The sequence below is a fragment of the Castor canadensis genome, chromosome 1 (assembly GCF_047511655.1).
Source record: "Castor canadensis chromosome 1, mCasCan1.hap1v2, whole genome shotgun sequence".
NCBI classification, from domain to species: domain Eukaryota; kingdom Metazoa; phylum Chordata; class Mammalia; order Rodentia; family Castoridae; genus Castor; species Castor canadensis.
The window spans coordinates 62586591-62607573 of NC_133386.1; the positions used below are offsets into that span (position 1 = coordinate 62586591).

The window sequence follows — 20983 nt, forward strand, 5'->3', positions numbered from 1 at the left end:
GTGCCAGTAGGAACTCCAAAATCATCTTGATTTGGAGGACGCTTGATCTGTGAGGCCAAAATCTTCATTGATTTCTCTTTTAATCGCAGGAAAAAGAAATAAAGTTACAAAATCCTGTGCTTTTTTACAATCCAGAATACTGTTTCTGGAAGCCTAGACGATGGAATGACAAGATCCTAAACTGGGAGGCTTTCTTCCAGGTCATCTCCAATTAGCGAATCAGCGATGGGTACAGAATAGCTGCTTCAGCTCTAAAACGGAATCAGGGTGAAATATCGCGAGAGTCTTCGCATCGCCGCGAGCCCTCGCGAACAGCAGTTCCGGTTTCCTAGTTAAGCACACCTACTGGCAGTCTTCTCCTCCATTGCTTCCCTAGCTGCTGAAAGGCGGGCCGGAACTTTTGTTCGTAGGAACGGGTTTACACAGTTGAGTGTTTCCGGCCGGCGTCAAAGGGAATGGGGTGCCGTCCTCTTCCTCTTTCGGTCGCCGTTGCGGAGCAGAGTCTAGCAGATCTGATCCGGGATCGCGGGTACACGACGGGCTGGGTCTATGGTCGCTCCGCGGGCCGCTCCGCCGGCTGGTGCTTTTTTATCGGGGCGAGCTGTGTTCCATGGCAGGGAACTTCTGGCAGAGCTCCCATTAGTAAGTGACTTTCCACTTTCTCGCTCGGGGCGGTTTTGGGGGGGGCTATGCGGCCGGGGCCTGCGATTCTTCTGAGCCGGGATCCCAGCCCCTGTTCCAAGCGCGGGAGGGGGCTCTCCCGGGAGGCCGCAGAACCAGAAACCAAATGCGACTGGAGTCTCCTCCTTTGTGGGGTTTCTGGAGGAAGGATAGGGAAAGGGCTTGGTCTCTGTGAAGCAAGATTTTAGGAGTTTAATCCCGGCTTCTTGGGTTAGCTAGGCCGGACGGGAGGATGAGGTAGACACAGGTATGGGAAGCGCGACTAAATTTAGGGCTGCGACGATGTCTCTTTAGAACACTTGAGGCTGCTGTTGCCTGGTATTTGATCAGAGAAGCGGCATCCTGATCTTTTGTCATTCATCTCCTATGTTAAATAGGTTTAATATTCCGAGGAGAGAGAGAACCGGGTTTGTTTTTACCTGCTAACCAATTTGTTGTCCCTGCCTTATGCCCAGGTAGAGTTTTATGTTGATAAAACAGGTCACGTGCTCTCCAGATTTATCCATTTCATTAGCCTGTGCCTGATATTTTGTTTTAAGAGTGAAAATTTTCCAGGGGTTGGTGGAGTGTGGCTCAAGTGGTAGAGTACCAGCCTAGCAAGAGTGAGGCCCTGAGTTCAAATACCAGTACCGCCCCCGCCAAAAGTGCATTTTTCATATTTTGTTTGTTCCTTTAACCTTTTTTCATGAATAAGTTTTTGTTTCTGTCAGTGACCATGGGAGAGCTGGAATATTAAGACATTTATCTCTAAATACATTTGTTAAAGCAGGCAGGAAGTTGCATGATGGGGCTAATTAAACATTGACTAGGCTTTCCTCTGTACAGTTGAAAGATGAAGAGAACTTGATAGAAGATGTCTTAGTGTAGGTAATTTAGAGGATTAATTGCAATTTAAAGTTTTATTCTGAGAATAGGATTTGTTCCTATTTTTCATTTGTTTTTTAGCCCATTGCATGAGAAAAAAAGAAAGTGGACTTGGAAATCTATGTTCTGAAAGGCATATTTTTTCCTGCTATGAAGCGATCCTGGGAAGTGCTATAGAAGCTTCAGTATTGATTATATTGTTTTTATTTTGCATTACTTTCACTCACTGAAATATTGGCTTGAATAACATTGAAATAGCTTAAGTGATAGAGAAGAAATATTTGATAAACTTTGAAAGAAGCTAAGAGAATTGACAGCTGTTGGTTGTGAGAAGTTTTACAACTTAAAAAAATTCTGCCTTCCTTTTGATAAGCATTTTCATTTACTTTTTGCAATATAAAAATGTATTTTCACTTTTCAAAAACAAAGTTTCGAAGTTAAATGTGCTTTAAAGAAACTCCTTGCCTCCCAATTCAAATGGTCCTGGAGAAGGAGGCCAGTTGACCAACTCAAATCCTTTGACAGTCGTGGAGCTCCTCAATTTACAAAAGGTAGTAAGGGTGAAAAAGCAAGACAATTCTTTCAAAACAAAGGGGCAAAAAGATTATGAAAGGCCATTTTTAGGTGAGTTTTGGGAAAGACGAAATTGACATGAAATATGTTGTGTTCCATTCCGCTAAGATGCACCATTCTCTTTAGCATCTCAGAAATCAATACAGTGATTTTTTTTTCCCCGAACCCACACATGGAAATAATGGTGAATCCTACATATAATCTTAAATTTGATGAAATGCAGTACTTATAAGTCTTGGTTTGTCTTCCATACAAAGTACTGTGAAGAAACTTTAAATAGTTGTAAAATTTACTTTCTTAAAAAACATAAAATGAGGGGCTAGAGGTGTGGCCTAAGTGGTAGGGTGCCTGCTTTGCAATCTTGAAGTCCTCAGTTCAAACTCCAGTCTCACCAAAAACAAAAACATAAAATGACTGTGAAGATGAAATTAGTGAGTGAATCACACATATTTCAGAAAGTTGAACAAAACACATTCCCTGATCCAACGGCAGTAAAACTAGAAGGACAATAGCTGTTTGCTAGTTTATTGGATAAATTAATGAACAGGTAACAAGTAAAAATTACAAAGCCAATTGTAGATTCCTTATTGTAAAGAGGAAACTGAAGAAACAATTACATAATATCTAGAAAATAACATGAAATTAATATATATGGAATATAGTCCCAACTTAGTAGGAAAAAATCAACATTTCTGGCCTGGAGGCACAGCTGAAGTGTAGAACATATGACATGTGTGAGGCCCTGGGTTTTATTTGCCAACACTGCCAAAAAAAACCATTTCTTAGAAATGGTTTAAGAAAACCATTTCTTAGTCCTGCATAACTGAGAAAAAGTAACAATAAACTATTTAAGAATATTGTAAAGGAAACTGAAGTAAGCCTAAGGATGCAGAAAGACAGGCTTCATGTATCCTTCATTAAAAGGTAACATATTAATGTATTAAAAGGAAAATATTAGGCTGGCATGTACCTCAGTGGTAGAGAGTTTGCCCAGTATGTGAAGACCCTGGGTTTAATTCCCAGCACTGCAATAAATAAATAAATAAGTAATGTATAAAGATTAAATCCACATGAAATATATGTAGAATGTGTAAAATGAAAAGTAAAAAGGAAAAATATTGTAAGAGCTGATTCTTTGGAAGAGAAAACTGAAACAGAAGATTAAATTACTGGAAATCAAGGGGGAAAAGGACAATACAAAATTATAAATGAAAATATACATAAATCCAGAAGTAGTTTTGGGTTATCGCTGCAGTGACAAATTTATTTGTTTGTTTTTGTTTTTTTGGCACTGGGGTTTGAACTCAGGGTTTCTTCCAAAGCAAGTGTTCTACCATTTTGCTCTGATTATTTTGGAGATGGAGTCTCACCATCTGTTGGCCCGGGCTGGCCTTCAACCATGATCTTCCTGATCTCAGCCTCCCAAGTAGGTAGGATTAGAGGCTACAGTGATAAATTTAAAAGCCAAACAAATTAAGAAAATGACCAGAGAGCTATTCCTTAGAAGAAAACAAAATAGAACAAAACAGTATTTAATGACTGAATTCAACATTCAAGAGCATCTGCTATTGAAATTACTCCAGCTCATACATACAGGAAGAAGGAAGACTTTCCAGTTCTCTTTATGAAGCCATGATGATGCTGATAGAAAAATCTAGCAAAGGTAGCACTTAAAAGCAGTTTCATTTTTTAATATTGAAGCATTACTGAATGGCATTATTAAAAGCATAAAACATGATAAAGTAGATTTTGTAGAAATGGGTAGTATTAAGAACAGTAGAGACATTGAAAAAGAAACCAAAAACTAATAGAGTTGGGAATGTAGTTCAGTGGCAGAGCCAGTTTAGTTTTTGTTTTTTTGTTTTGTTTTGGTGTTGGGGATTTAACCCAGGTGAAAGCTGCTGAGCTGCATTCCAACCCTCAGTATCTTGACCAAGGCCCTTACTGACATGAGGATCAGATGCTTTCCTAAAATGAAAACCATGTCAAAATGTCAGCAAGAGATATTGAATGTTAAATATTAAAAAATTTAGGGTGCCTTTTAAGCATTTCCTGACTATGCCAATAAGAATGATAAAATTATCAGTATGTAGAGGTAGAATTATTAGGAAAAAAGTTTTATAAGGTGATTGGTTACAAAATGCAACAATAAACTTTCTTTAAAATGAATAATAGAAAAGTATAATTTACAATAGCAACAGAAAATATCAAATATTCAAGAAAAAATGAAATGAACAGGACCTATAGAAAGAAAATTGTGGTGGAACATAGGGGTTTTAATAAATGGAGTTTAGTTTTAGCATTGTAAGATGCCATTTCTCCTTCTCTTGACCTTTAAATATAATGTAGTCTTGGTCAGATTTTTTTTTTGGTATGATGATTCTAAAGTCGAAGTCTTAGAATGATTGTGATATAATGGTCAGAAATTTTTTGAAGAATAGTATCATGACTGTATTTTCCATAGCAAATTTAAATTTTATGTGTTTTTAAATTATATGGGCATAGAATTAGGAAAAGTTAATTGAAAATTAGAAGTGAAAAAGATCCAAATATAATAATAAAATTATAAATGGTTAAATAGTGATTTTTGGGTGACCATTTGAAAAACTATTTAGCTAAATCTTATCTTCACACTCTTTACCAAAATTAATTCTAGATGGATCAGAAATTAAAAGAAAATAGCCTTTAAGGGTATTGGAAATTTTGGGAGAAATTTTAAAAATCATTTAAAATGATTTGAAGAGATGGCCATTCAGTGTATAACAAGGTTAAAAAAAATGGGTAGGTTTAAATAAATTATTCCAATTTCTGTATTACAAATAGTAAGTATCTGATACATGCCAGTCATCCCAACTACAATGGGAAGCATAAATAGTAGGATCATGATCTAGGCCGCCCTGACAAAAAGTGAGACCCTATCTCCAAAATAGCCAGAGCAAAAAGGGATGGAGGTGGGGCTCAAGCAGTATTGTGCCTGCCTAGCAAGTGCAAAGCCCTGAGTTCAATCCCCAGTACTACCAAAAAGAGAGAGAGAGAGAGAGACAATCTCATTTAAAATAAATAGTCATATGAGAATTAACAATGTACAAAAGAACTGTATTTGGCCCATAAAGGTGTGGAGAGATGTTCTCTTACTTGTGGGGTAGGGAAGGGAGTCAATGATAGGCTACTTTGCCTTACCTTTAAGTTGTTTTGTTGGTAGTACTGGAGGATCAAACTAGGGGCCTTGTGCATGCTAGGCAAGTGCTCTACCACTGAGCTGCATCCTCTTCCCTTTTTTTACTTTTGTGTGTGTTTTTTTTTTTTTTTTTTTTTGGTAGTACTGGGGTTTGAACTCAGGGCCTCAGGATCTCTAGGCAGGTGTGCTTACTGCTTGAGCCACTCACCAGCTCTATTTTGTGATAGGTTTTTCGAGATAGAGACTCTCCAATTTATTTGCCTGGGGATGCCTTAGATCCATGATCCTCCTGACCTCTGCCTCTTGAGTAGGTAGGATTACAGGTGTGAGCCACTGGTGCTCGGCTGTTTTTTTACTTTTATGTTGAGACAGGATCTCATGATGTTACCCAGGTTGGCCTTGAACTCAAGATTCTCCCGCCTCAGTCCCCTGAATAACTGGGATAATAAGCATGCACCACCATTCCTGGCTTGCCTTTAAGTTTTAAAGTATTTAAAATATTAACAATAATGCGTGAAGTTAAATATTTTAAGACACCCATGAATTGTTAATTGAAATGGAAACAGGTGTGGGTTATATTTTTTTGGAGAGCAAGGCTGAACCCCCGAATTCTATGTCTAGGAAATTACTTCCAGTGTATTAATAGTCAAATATGCAAAGATGGATTATAAAGATAACTAATCTAAACATTATTCATAATAGTGAAAAACTGGTAATGTATGTCTTTCAATAGGGATTGAATAAGTGATCCATCCTTAATGTTATGCAGTTGTTTAAAAGGATGTTAAAAAAATGCAGTAATATTATTGAACATGGGTCACACACTAAGGGGAGAATATGCATGTGGGAAATGGGGAAAGGGAAGGAAACCTAAAACTTGAATGTGGTTGATGTGCTCACTCTAGAGGAGTGAATAAAGTAATCTTAAACTGGCAGAGGCCATATGGGAAGGGGACCAGGAAGTAGTGAAGAGGTCTGGCAGAGATGAACCAGTGTGGGTTTCAGTACACAAGTGCGTGGAAGCAATGCTAGGAATCTCTCTGCATAGCTTTCTTTATCCCAAACTAGCAAAAATGCTATGTCCTTCTTCTTATCTTCTATGTTTTCTCTTCAACAAAATCAGAGAAGAGGGCAGAACAGGTTCTGCCCGGATGTGGGAGGGGAGGCTTGTAAGGAGGGGGGAAGTGTCCCAAACAATGTATACACATGTAAGTAAATGTAAAGATGATAAAGTAAAAGAAAGAAAAAAATAAATAAAAGGATGTTAAATAACAAGTTCACTGTTAAAAAGACTTCCTATACATACTGAATGACAAAATCAGATTGCAGTAAGCTTCTTTTGAGTCATCTCAATTTCATTTTATATCTTTTAAAAAATAATTCACTTGACTAGGCAGGAGGAGGCTATGAGTGTAAAAAGTTCTAAAGTAGCTTTTAACATGATTGGAATTTGTGAAGAAAGAAAATTAAATATTCTCTTTACTTATGAACATCTGAGAAAAGATGTGTTTTATCAAATGTAGGGTACCATCAGTGATGCCATATAATTCCATCATTATTTTATGTATCATAAGAAATGAAAAACATGCAGTGCTATGACATCACTCATTCTAAGATACATCTTGATATCAGAATATTAGAATGAATGAAATATAGTATAAGCTAGTAACAGACTGAGAAGGAGAAGAAAGAGATTAGAGCAGAACTTTTTCTGTCAGGGCATACTTGTTTTTATTAGTGAGACTATTATTACTAATTGTGAGAAATGGGTCTTTCAGTCTTTTTTTTTTTTTTGGTGCTAGGATCTAACTCAGGGTCTTGCACATGTGAGGCAAGTGCTTTGTCATTCTGCTATATACGCAGTCCTATATTGTCTTTTAAGGTTACATCTTGTACTTTATACTTCGCAAAACATGAACAGTTTGTTCAGTCTTAGTGGGTTTTCTGTGACTTTGCTTACTGATTTTCTATAGTATGTCCTAACATCTTTACTTCTTTTAGTTTACAATGGATTTTGGATAAACAAGATCTGTTGAAGGAGCGCCAAAAGGATTTAAAGTTTCTCTCAGAAGAAGAGTATTGGAAGTTACAAATTTTTTTTACAAATGGTAAACATTTTTTGTTGTTGGTTGAAGTGATATAGTTGGATGCCTTTGAGAATGTTTTTGTATGATAATTTTTGATGAACTGTTACATGTATACATAACATTTTTAAACATTTTCATTAATTTTACAGTATTTGAAGTATTGTGACATTCCATATAGATGTATATTATACCCTGGTTTGGTCTATTCCCTCCATTATTCTCCCTTCTACCCCATTCCCTGTCTTAAAACAACTCCAGCAGGCTTCAGTGTTCCATGTTCATATGTATATACATATGAACATCAACTGTATTCAACCTCCTTTATCCTCTTTGTTTACCCTCCCCCTTCTGGTAGTGCATTCACCTTAACATGATCTGTTTTACATTCCTGTCCTTCATTGTTTAAGTATTTTATTCATTGTTCATTGGGGATTTGTCTTGGTATTTTACCTATAAATATATCGTGCTTAAATCAGTCTAATCCTCCCCGCTACTCTTTGTTACCCTTTGCCCCACCCTGTGTTGTTCAGCAGTTTTCAGTGTGTTTTGTTGTGTCCTGTTTCTACACAGATGTGATGTATTTTATTATTACTCATTCCCTATCATCCTTTTCCTCCACCCTTAGACTCCCTTAACAGTCCCACTTTTGGAAACATGTTCTGTGTATTTATATGTATACATGTTAATGCTTGTAGTTGTATTGGATCTATCTTCCACATGAGAGAAAGATGCAACCTTTGTCTTTCTGAACCTGGCTAACTTCACTTAAGACATGTTCTCCATCCAGTTCCATCCTTTTACCTGCAAACAGAAACATTTTCTTTCTTCTTTATGACTGGATAAAATTCCACTGTGTGTGTGTGTGTGTGTGTGTGTGTGTGTGTGTGTGTGTGTGTGTGTGTGGTGTTGATGTCGCATTTTCTTAATCCATCAGTTGTAGGGCACTGGGCTGTTTCCATAGCTTAGCTATTGTGAATAATGTTGCATTAACATAGGTGTGCAAGTGTCTTTATTGTGTTCTGACGTACATTCCTTTGGACATATGCCTAGGAGTGGTATTGCTGGATCATGTGGTAGTTCTATTTTTAGTTTGTTGAGGAGCTTCCCTACTGCTTTCCATAGTGGTTGTACTAATTTACATTCCTACTAGCCATATATGAGGGTTCCTTTTTCCCCCCATCCTCACCAGCATTTTTTGTTGTTTGTGTCCACTCTAACAGGAGTGAGGTGGAATCTTAACATGGTTTTGATTTGCATTTCTTTTATTGCCAGGAATGTTGAGCATTTCTTCATGTATTTTTTGGTTATTTGGAAATTTTCATTTGAAAAAGCTCTGTTCAGTTCATTTGCCCATTTCTTCATTGGGTCATTGATTCTTTGGGAGTTTAGTTTTTTGAGTTCTGTGAATTCTGGTTATTAATTCCTTGTCAGATGTATAGCTGGCAAAGATTTACTTCCTTTTTGTGGGCTGCCCCTTCTGTCTGGTGACTGTTTCCTTTGGTGTGCACATAGTCCCATTTGTCGATCCTTTCTTTTAGTTGCTGAGCCATTGTAGTTCTATTTAGGAAGTTATTGTCTATGTGTGTATGTTCCAGTGTACTCCCTACTCTTTCCTGCACTGGTTTCAAAGTTTCATGTCTTTGGTCTACTTTGATATTTTTACAGTGTGAAAGACATGGTTCTAGTTTCAGTCTTCTACATGCATGTCTAGTTTTCCCAGGAACATTTGTTGAAGAAGCTGTCTTTTCTCCATCATATTTTTTGGGTGCTTTTGTCAAAAATCAGGTAGCTGGCTGTAGCTGTGGAATTTATTTCTGTCCTGTTGGTCTTTGTGTCTGTTTTTGTGGCAGTACCATTCTGTTTTTATTGCTGTGACTCTAGTATAGTTTGAAGCCAAGAATTGTGATAACTCCAGCATTGCTTTCTGCTCAGTATTGCCTTAGTTATTTGTGCTCTTTTGTGCCTGAACTTTAGGGTTGATTTTTCAGTCTCCATGAGGAATGTCATTGGAATTTTGATGGGAATTGCATTGAACATAAAGATTGTTTTTGATAGTCTAGCCATTTTTTATGATTAATTTTGCTGCTCCATGAGCATGGGATATCTTTCCATCTTGTGTAGTCTTCAGTTCCTTCAGTGGTTTATAGTTTTCATTATAGGGGTCTTTCACTTCTTATTTCCTAGGGGTTTTTTTTTTTTGAGGCTGTTGTAAATGGAATTGTTTTCCTATATTCTTTCTCAGTCTGTTCATTACTGGCTTATAGAAGAACTACTGGTTTTGTATATTGATTTTTGTATGCTGCTACTTATTTATAATGTCTAGGGTTTTTTTTTTTAATGGAGTTTTTCAGGTCTTTTAAGTCTAAGATCATGTCCTCTGTAAATAGGGATAATTTAACTTCTTTCCTATTTGAATTCCTTTTATTTCTATTATTGCTATGACTAGGAATTCCAAAACTATGTTGAATAAGAGTGGAGAGTGGACATCCTTGTCTCATTCTTGACTTTAGAGGAAATGGTTTCAGTTTTTCCTCATTATGTATGATGTTGGCTGTAAGTTTGTCATAGATAGCCTTAATTATGTTGAGGTACAATCTTTCTATTCCTATTTTCATCAGAGCTTTTATCAAGAAAGATGTAAAGGCTTTTTCTGTATCTTTTGAGATGGTCTTGTGTTTTTTGTCTTTGCTTCTGTTCATAAGCTGTATTACATTTGTTGATGGGCTTGTTGAACCATCTTTGCTTCTGTTCATAACCTGTATTACATTGATTTGCTGTGTTGAACCATCCCTGCATCCCTGGGATGAAACCAACTTGATCATGGTATATGATCTTTTTGATAGATTGTTGAATTTATACGTGACATTTTTTTAATATACGTAACATTTTTATTTATACATGTATTCTTTTTAAAACTTACTCTTTTTATCTTTTTAGTAATGTGAATAGAGTTTTGTGGATCTTACAGGTCAGGCACACTCGACAATTTGACAGTGTTAACTAATTTAAGTTTTTGGTTTTTTTTTTTTTTTCTTTTTTGGTGGGCTGGGGTTTGAATTCAGGGCTTTGCCCTTGCAAAATAGGTGCTCTACTGCATAAGCCACACCTTTAGTCAATTTCTGGGACTGGCCTTGAACCAGGATCATCCTGATCTCAGCTTCCCAAATAGCTAGGATTATAGGCATGAGCCACCAACACCTGGCCTTCTGAGTCTTTGTAATAAAACCCAGTTTAAGGTTGACTAAAACAAAGTACTTTAAGGATAAATGATTCTTTGAATTGACATCTAAGGTAAAAACCTTAGAACTTCGCTTTGAAGGAAAGGGTATTAGTCAAAAGACCTTTGCTTGCCCATGGGATAGCTTTGTCACATGATTTTTCTAACCCTCAGACACTCTTCTGTAAACCTGCCTCTCTGTTTTGAGGATTCATTATGGATTTTTTGTGAGTTGTATGTAATGGTAGTTATAATCAGTTTGATAGGTATCTAATACTTTCCTTTTTACATATAAGATAATATGAAAAACATTAAATTAGTTAGAAGGGGGATAGCTATCATTCAACCTCCTTAGTATAAGAATGACTTTTGCTATGAGTCACTTTCTCTTTGTAATAGGTACTTCTGCTATATTTATAAATCCTAGTTCTAGACCACTGTGATTGAATTAGAGCTTTATAGCATGTGTAGGTTTTTCCCTTTATTAAAAATGAGCATAGTCATTTAAATGCAGGGAAGTTATTGTTTATGGTTAATATTATTAAAGTGATACCAAATGGTACATTTTAAACTTAATTATTTTCCTTTTAGTTATTCAAGCATTAGGTGAACATCTTAAATTAAGACAACAAGTTATTGCCACTGCTACAGTTTATTTCAAGAGATTCTATGCCAGGTAGGCCTGCTTTATTTTGGGACTATGTTATGCCTATTTGAATGCTTGTCTAATGTTGATGAACCTTATTATAAATGAATCATGTGTTTGTCATAGTTACTGTGATTTTTTTTTTTCCCCAGTGTATTTTCTAAATGGGTGATGTTTAACTTTGTTTTATTATATTTTAGGTATTCTCTGAAAAGTATAGATCCTGTATTAATGGCTCCTACATGTGTATTTTTGGCATCCAAAGTAGAGGTATAAAATAATTTTCTGTTCTTCATAAAAGTATAGTCAATGTATGTTTGTTATCTACTCGTTTTTACATTGGCTATGTAAGTATAATGATAGATAGTAATTTATGCAAAATATTGAAATTTTAAAAATCAAAATATGTACTTATACATATTTATTTCATATATTTACTTAATAAACACTTATATGGCACTGACTATATATCATGTGCTTTTGTAAGGCTTTTTACAAATGCTAACTTAATCCCTATAACAAACCGTGGAAGCTATAGTAGTAGTATCTCCCATTTTATAAATGAAGAAACTGAGGCACAGAGAGATTTAATAGCTTGCCTAAGATCACACACCTGGTAAGTGGCAGAGCCAGTATATGAACCTTGGGAGTCTAGTTCCTAATCTTGTGTTAACTGTTTTCTCTGCTGCCTTTAAGACATTGTTTGGCATTAAGTAGTATTCAGTAAGTGCCACTGCTTGTCTACTTTAATCTGAGGATGTCCCTCCTCATTCATATGCTTATTTTGTACTGTTTTCTTTCCCTTCTTTCTGATGCCTAACAAGCCATAAGGAAAGCAAGAAGAAATTTGAGGATTGGGAGATGCTGTAGCTGTGTAGATTCTTAACAAGTTTGGATAGTAAGGGTAGAAAAAAATAGGTGAGGGACGGAAGAAAGATGAGAACTTGGAGCTAAGACTGAATTTCTGCTTAACTTTTAAGTATTTTTGAGAGCTCAGCTCTCAGCTGAAACCCAGAAAAGAGCAGATTTTATGAAAACTGACTTTTACACAACTAGTCCATGTACTGTTTAGTATTATAATGCATTTGCATTGTGTTTCTACTTCTGGTTGGTGTCTTTAGAATAGTAATTGTATTCTTGAATATTGAATATGATTTTAAGATGAGAATTTTACATTGCTTTTATACCCATTTTTTATTTAGTTTTGTTGTAAACATTATTTAACAGTATCCATTACATCTAAATTATTACCTATATAATGAGAATTGACTGTATTAGGAATAATATTAAGAAAAGCTTCCTAGAGGTTTATGGTTTTCTAGTTATGATAGGATAGTTTAAGGAGGCAGACAACCAGTATGGAATACCAAGACAATAATCTTTGTAAAGCTCCATTATTGTAGATTAACTTGGGGATTTTAGTTTTATCTTCTTTTCTAAATATCTTTTGTTATTTGGGAAGTACCTCAGTGGTAGAGTGAATGCTTAGTAAGTGTATGTAAGACATTGGGTTTAATCCACAGTACTAAACAAAAATAAAAACTTTCATTACTTAATTTACCGAGTAGAACTTCATTAATGGTTTTCTGAGTGAAAGTTTTCAGTTTAAAAAATTTGGAATAGGTCTGGGGACGTAGCTCAGGCAAAGCACTTAGCTAGAATGTGTGAGACCCTGGGTTCAATCCCTAGCATCACAAAACAAAACAGAAAAATTTTGATAAAGAATTATGGGGGAGGGGAGCAATGTATCCTTTCAGATTTAATTGTAGCATTTTTTTAATCTCTATGACCAAATATTTCTGTGTTTTGTCCACTTGTCTGAAAACTGTATACAAATGGTGGTTAAGAATGTATCCCAGGCTTTAGTTTTTATTTTGACTCATTATGGTTGGAAGTTTCTCTGTATATATACATATATACACATACATTGTGTATGAGTATATATGTATATATACACATATATATGTGTATATATACACACATACATTCTCCCAGCACGGGATAAGAATATAGGTTGCAGGTATTTGAATAGGTATTTTTTAATTTAGTTTCTTTTGTTGGAAAGGCACTAATTCTGGTGTTTTTTTTGTTTGTGTTGGGTTTTTTTTTGGTGGTACTGGGGCTTGAACTCATGGCCTTATGCTTGCTATGTTTGCCAGGCAGGTACTCTACCACTTGAGCCACTCAGCCAGCCCTGTTTTGTGACGGGTTTTTTCTAGTTAGGGTCTCACAAACTGTTTGCCTCAGGCTGGCTTTGAACTGTGGTCCTCCTGATCTCTACCTCCTGAGCAACTAGGATTACTCCCAGTAATCCAGTCTAACTGGCTCCCAGTTAGACTAATTCTTAATTTTCCTGTTTGAAAATAAAGTGAGGCTTTAGAAGTCTTACGAGGTTTATCTGAAATTAAATGAGATAACATAAGTGAAGTGAATCACCTGATGCATTTTAGTATTCTACAGTAGTGGTATACTAGTTGAAAGAGGAAATAGCAACTAACCTTAAAAGTCTTATGTCATATTCTTGTTTTTTCCCTGTTTCAGAAAGAATCATAGGGGTTATTATTCTTCTGAGTGATACTAAAGTTTTATCTTTTTCAGAGAATTGACAGTTTCTTATTAAATGGAATGAATTGTCTGGCAGGTTCAGTTGAATAGAAAGTATACTTTATTTTTTCTTGCAGTTAAGGATAGAATTCAATAGTATTCTTAGAAGCTAATTTATTTGCAAAAAAACTGGTATTGTCACTTCAGGGCTTGGTTTCTAACTTGGTACCTTTTATTGAGTTTAAATTATAAAATTACTTAAAAATTATCTTAAATTGTGACAGTTTTAAGGAAAGGTAGTACATTTAGAAATTTAAGTACTTCATACCTCAGTAGGTAGAAGCTAAGCAGACTGTAAACTTGAGAATTGTTTTGAGTAGACCTCAGTTATCCTAATGTTTATTAGGTTAATGTGTACTTGATCTCATCTACTTCTCTTTGTCTAGGAATTTGGAGTAGTCTCAAATACAAGATTGATTTCTGCTGCTACATCTGTATGTAAGTACAAAAACTATATTTCGTTTTAAAGGTATAAAATAAAGCAAGCTCCGTAGTACATTAATACCTTTTAGTTTATGAGACATGTGTAGTTGGGTTTATTGCATCTCCTGAGAATAACTTTATGACTAGCATATCTGGCAAAAAAATAAAGCTAAAAAAGGAGTTGTCTTTAACCACTTACATTATTATATATAAGACATTACTTTGTTGTTGTGGTGCTGGGGATCGAGCCCAGGCCCTCACACATTCTTGGCAAGTGCTCTACCAATGAGCTACATCCCTAGCCCAGGAACTATTTTTAAAATGCTTTATGGAGCTGGTGGAGTAGCTCAAGAGGTAAGAGTGCCTGCCTAGTAGGCATGAAGTCCAGAGTTAAAGCCTCAGCGCCACTAAAAAAACCCCAAAAATCTAAAATGTTTTATGGAAGGGGGAGTTTCTGCAGTCATATAATATTCTGTCATCATATTATCATAATATGATACTTCGTTTCATATTTCACTTCATTTTCTTTTTCTAGTAAGAGAAAATTTAGTGTTTCTCTTAAAGTGAGGGTCCATGGATACTTTTGTCATTATTGTTATTAAATCAAGATAAATGAACTTTATACAGGTTGTAGTACCTAGGCTCTTCCTTTAAAAACTAACAGGAACTAGTTCCTCAAGGTGCTTGCTTTTGGAACTTGAAGACTTTTTTTGGTGCATGCTAGGCAAGTACTGTATCACTCGCATACCTCAGCCCACTTATAAGGACTTTTCCTAAAAGATTTTCTACTTTACCATAAAAAGAAAGACCATTGGGGATCTATTTCAATCTGTAGCACTGCAAAATCCATAATTATTACAGGATGCTTTAGGTCCAAGCCCAAACTCCTGGGTTTCATAGGTCAGGTCTGGCCACTTGCTCTAATGGCAGGGGCAGCTTGTGGGAAGAGGAAACATAGCATTTCAACACATCTTCGACTGTCTTCCTGTAAGACATTACTTTCAATGTTAAAAATGAGTAATAACCAGTCCAAAAGATGTGACTCACTGGCTCTTAATTTTATAAGGGTAAAGAAAAGAAATTAATTTCCTAATTTTATTGTTTCCTAGTGACCAGCATTATTACATTCTTAGGAATAGAAACTATTTCTATAGTGATTGCAGTGTATATTTTTGATGAGAATTTTCATACCTCCAAATTGAGAAATGGGTACAGAAAAAAAAATTCTGTATTGTCAGTTGAACTAACATTTAGCTGCAGTTGTGTCCCTAAGCAACTGAATAACCTTGAGCAAGTTGCTTGGTCTTAGGTCTTTATCTAAAAAGATGAGGTTTAATTAAAAGATAAATAGACCCAAGCTCACCTCAGTACCCAGATCTTAGTGTCTTATATCATTCTCCAATAAAAGGGACTAAGGCTCCTTGGAGAAATGGCTCATTCTAAGATTGGGGTAGGAAATACATAAATTTGAGCTAGAGCCTCTCATAGTGCCAGTGGCTAAGGAAGTATTCAAAACCAAAAGCAAAGACCTGCATTGCTGGGGGTATGTCAGAAGAAGCTATGACTACAGAGCTCCTGTTGACCAAAACTAGAATTTGAACAACAGAAAAAATAAGGTATGGATTATAACCTAAACTATAAAAAATGGTTTGTGGCCCATATAAAGTATATGTCCCTGAGTCCATACTGATATAAATAGATGAATAAATAAGTGAGGGAGAAGAGATAAATCTCTCATGCAGAAGAATTCCAAATGATTTCTGTAGCTCTTTTTTCAAGTAGGGAAAGCATTAAAAAAAAAAAAAATCCCTACTTTTAAGGCATTGGCGCTATATACTAACTTCCATCTAAGGTGTGTGTTATGCAAAGGAAGTAAACAAGTAACTTTATAGTAGAGAAATCTGAAAAAAAAAAAAACACTACCTCAGCTAGGTGATCAAGGTCAATAGCAATGGTGATCAAGTACATTACTAGTACTATCCCTTGATGTGTTATGATGAAAGGGGTACTTCTGTGATCTTCCTCTCAAAAACCCATGAATCTAGTCTAATCATGGGAAAAAGTCGGACCCATTTCAGTAATGGGGCATCTTCAAAATATTTTACTAGTACTCCTAAAAATCCAAGTCATCAAAAACAAGGAAAGTCTGGAAAACTCTCAAAACTCAATGTTAGGAGACATGAGTAAACATAATGTAGAATCTTTGATGAATTGCTGGAACAGAAAAAGAATATTAGGTGAAAACTAAGGAGAGCTGAATGAACTATGGACTTTGGTTAGTAATAATGTATTGAGTCATTAATTATAATAAATGTACATACTAATAATAAGGGAAACTGGATGAAGGGAATACCTTAGTCTGCTTGGCTGTTATAATAAAATGCCATAGAGTAGGTGGCTTTTCTCACACATTTCTCATAGTTCTGGAATCTGGTGGGGGACGGTGGTGGCAGGGGTCAAACATGACCAAGAACGGCCATGACTTTATGTCATGTCCCAGAGAGAGAGAGATGATCTTTCTTTTTAAGACCTATCATCCTATCATGGGGCCCACATTGAAACCTAATTACATCCCAAAGGACATATTTTGAAATGCCACCAACATATTAATCGGGAGAGGTGGGGAGAAACAAATACATACGCAGTAACAGGGTATGTGGGAAAGCAGTACTGTCTAATAAGTTTCTCTGACATGTAAAATCATTTCCAAAAAATACTGTGTCTACTTAAAAACCAAAACCTAGGAATTTAATTATGTAGATTTTTAAGGGAAATTTGAACATATTAAGTGATGACAGATTTACTGAAGGAAAAGTTAAATGGGAAAAAAATCATAGGGACTATCAGTTGAACAGATGAAAACAAGTTCACAAATGGCAGGTATAATAATACACAGGAGGGATGCTTTTTCCTCCAAGCTGGAAGAAAAGGATTAGAAGTTAGAAAATCTCACCTAGGGATGTAGCTCAGCCGTAGAGCGCTTTCCTAACATGCACAAAGCCTGGAGTTCAGTCCTTAGCACCTTGGAAAAAAAAAAAGAAAGTCAAACTACAGAGCATTGTAGCATGAAGTAGGAGAGAAGTTGACATTTTCTAATGTCAAGTTTAAATGGTTCTGGGTTTCAAATCTTGGCATATGTTACCTATCTAAATTAGCTATAGGGTACTTAATTTATAAAGCAAATCTTTTTGGAAATATAGTACATAAAATAAATAGTTCCTTTTAGGCTTTTTTTTTTTTTTTTTTTTTTTTTTTTTGTGGTACTGGGGTTTGAACTCAGGAACGCAAGCTTGCTAGGCAGGCACTCTACTACTTGAGTCACTCCACCAGCCCAGTAGTTCCTTTTAATCTTAGTAAGTCACTTGTATAAATAGAAGGGATAACAAACCAGATCCTTTATAGCTTGTCAATAGTTATCTTGGTTTAATTAAATTTTGTATCAATGATTTGAGTCCAGTTTTCTCAAGTTGTACTTACATAGGTACATCTCATACCATTTCAAGGAGATGGTTAACACTGAGTTTTCATTTGTACTTCATTTGTTTTGTTTCGTTTTTTTATTTTCAAAAGATTCTTTTTATTTTCAGCTGTTTGTCTCCATACCCCACTAGGATGTTGTTTTCCTTTTTCTTTTCTTTTTTTATATTTAGTTTTTTAATTGTTTTAAATTATTTTTGTACTGGGAGTACATTGTGACATTTACAGAAGTGCTTACAATATATCATAGTTAAATTCACTCCATGTATTGTTTCTCTTTTATCCCCGCTTCCCCCATTCTGTAACAGTTTCAACAGGTCTCATTTTTATACATGAGTACATAATATTTCTTCCATATTCATCCTCCTACACGCTTTCCTTATATCCTGCCCTTCCCACTGGTGCCAGCCCCCAGACAGGACCTGTTTTACCTTCCTGTTCTCCGTTTTTGAAAAAATACATTTTTGTTTGTTCCCTTCTCCTCGATCTCCCCCGGCCCACCCCCGACACGCGGACGCGCGCGACCGCGAGGGCCCGGCTCCGGCGAGCAAGGGTTTTTGCTAGTTGAGATAAGGATACAGTGGCTATGTACAGACACTGTGGATCATCATGAAAACCAGCCCAGTGACAGACACCAGATCAGGCAGCCCAGGGTGCTCCGAGGGGGATTGCGTGGTTGTAAATGATTCTGTGTGGGAGTTAAGGTGAGGAAAATGAGAGGCCCAGAGGTGGAGCACACCATACCTATTCCTAAATTGCTGGCCCTGTGTTATAGCATTGTCTATTGAGTTGAACTGGCGTTAATAACAGTACATAAGTCCCGTCTAATGTTCGTCATAAGGATGGAAGCAAAGAATTTAAAGAGGAAAACACTTATTAAGACTGCAGGAGAGGGAGGGGGTGGACTGTTGATGACCTTCCTGGTCACTGCCTCACTAAATAACTGCTAGATAGGTCCTCAGCATAACTTTGAACATAAGATATAGCTATACAGTAAGTTTCATTGTGACATTTCCGTGCATATATGTATTATAACACAAATTGGTTCATTCTCCTCTTATTTTTCTCCTTTCTACCTTACTTCCCTTCTTATGGTTATTTTAACAGGTTTAAAAAATTGTAGATTAATTCTTGTATAGAAAGTACACCAACTATATTCACTTTCTTAACTTCCTACTTTTACCCACCCTCTTCCTCATTTGTATGTTATTAGCAACTAACAAGTGGTAATTGTATATATGTGTGGTGTGAAAGAAGTCCTGGAGACTTTGCACATGTATTGATACTTTTTTTTGGAGGTGGGCAGTATTGGGGCTTGAACTCAGGACCTGCACGTTGAGCCACTCCACCATCCCTTTTTTCGTGATGGGTTTGGTGAGATACGGTTTTGTGAACTATTTGCCCCAACTTCATCTTTGATCCTCCTTATCTCTGCCTCCTGAATAGCTAGGGTTACAGGCATGATGCTTTTATTAAAGTATATCTTTTAGCAAAGAAATACTTTGTCACCATAAAAAGTTTAGAAATACAACTTGTTAAAACAATCCTTAAATGTCAGAGCTAGTCATTGCTAACTTTTTTTTGCCCTTCCCCCTTCCTTCTTCATTACGATTTTTTATAAATATGTAGCATTTATATATAGCATTTGTAAACACATATACAACTTCTATGGTCCTTCTAAGCTAAATTACTAGAGAACAGAATAATACCGTTCTAGAATTAGAAAGACTTTACAGACAATAAAAGCCAGTTATTTTTTTTTCTTTTAATTTTTTTTTTAAGCAGCAGAACCCTTTCTTGATGTATAAATAGAAAATTGAAGCTCTCTAGGCAGACTCTCTACCACTTTAGCTATGCTTTCAGCCCCGAAGCTCTAGAATTGTAGTTTGTAGTACCTGTGAGGGTGTAGGGCTGCTTGCTACCCAGTCTTTCTCCTTCCTGGAAACAAAAAGCCAGCATTGCCAGGAGCATCTACTGAGATGATGTAGCTATACCTTCTAATACTCTGTTCTTATGTATGGAGAGCGGATTATGAGAAGCCTTCGAGAACTGGATGCAGCTCAACTGTTTTTCCTAAGATGTTTATCTGTAGGCCGAGATTGGCACAGCCTGGGCCACAGAAGAGGAAAATGCAGAACAGCTGCTTCTCCTAAGTTGTTTACATTCAGAGAAGCAGGAACTCAAGTTTTTCCTGTTACAGTGTCATGCCTCTCCCCAAGAATTGCTGCTCCACCCTGCTTAGCACTGGATATAAAAGACTCACTGAAGGAGGACAGGCTTTTGCTTTGGGCTTTTGCTTTTTGCTTTTTGGTGTGGAAGGCTTTTGGAAGGGAAGAGAATTGCTGAAGGAGAATTGCTAAAGGGGAATTGCTAGCAAGCCCGAGGGCAGAGACTTTAAGAAAGCTAAAGAGAACATGGGACAGTGCAAGTCTGAACCGAGAACTTTATACGTAGGCTTTAGAAAAGCTAAAGAGAACATGGGACAGTGCAAGTCTGAGCACCAAGGCTTTAAGAAAGCTAAAGAGAAAACATGGGACAGTGCAAGTCTGGGGGCAAAGAGAGATTATGCTAAAGAACAGCTAAGAGAAGACATGGGACAGAGTGAGTCTAAGGAAAGAGACTTTAAAGAACATAAAGGAAGACTTTAAAAGTAAGGTTTTAAGGAAAGACTTTAGAAACAAGGTTATAAAGAATTGTAAAGGAGCAAGGCCTTAAAGAATAAAGATAGAGAAGCAGAGTAAATGAAGAAAATAGAGAAAAGAAGCAATGAGGGTTGTGTGTCTCCATCCGAGCACCCAACACACCTGGCCCCAACTTTCTGTTTGTCTATCCTGTGCCTTTTCTGCATCTCCCGTCACCCCCTAGTTAGGCCCAGTTAGGTTCAGTAATAACCAAGAGTGAGAGAACAGAATAATACCATTCTAGAATTAGAAAGACTTTACAGACAATAAAAGCCAGTGATTTTTTTCTTTTAACTGGGCCCCAGTTAGGCCCAGTTAGGTTCAGTAATAACCAAGAGTGAGAGAAAGCTTGCTCCAACAAAGGAGCGAGAGAAAAAGCTCACTCCATGAATATGTGTTAAAGGAATTTTGACTTAATTCACTTTGACATTTTCTCAGTTTAATTTTTTTTTCCTTGCAGTAAAAACTAGATTTTCATATGCCTTTCCAAAGGAATTTCCTTATAGGATGAATCATGTGAGTATATTATAGTCAAAACTGTATATAAACTAA

At 36.3% G+C, this 20983-nt stretch overlaps 1 protein-coding gene across 5 annotated transcripts in view; it reads left to right on the top strand.

The window, feature by feature from the left end:
* The first annotated feature begins 339 nt into the window (after nt 1-339).
* The window catches only part of Ccnc (cyclin C), a 30258-nt gene continuing 9614 nt past the window's right edge, over nt 340-20983 (top strand). For 2 of the 5 annotated variants that reach the window (XM_074077861.1, XM_020177386.2), the window contains exons 1-6: nt 445-642; nt 7298-7404; nt 11192-11276; nt 11447-11516; nt 14237-14288; nt 20892-20947. In XM_074077861.1, coding sequence (XP_073933962.1) covers nt 611-642; nt 7298-7404; nt 11192-11276; nt 11447-11516; nt 14237-14288; nt 20892-20947 — 402 coding nt within the window. In that variant the 5' untranslated portion in view covers nt 445-610. Of the gene's footprint in view, nt 643-7297; nt 7405-11191; nt 11277-11446; nt 11517-14236; nt 14289-20891; nt 20948-20983 lie in introns of all 5 variants that reach the window. The other 3 variants (XR_012449262.1, XM_074077856.1, XM_020177383.2) reach the window with 3 other exon arrangements.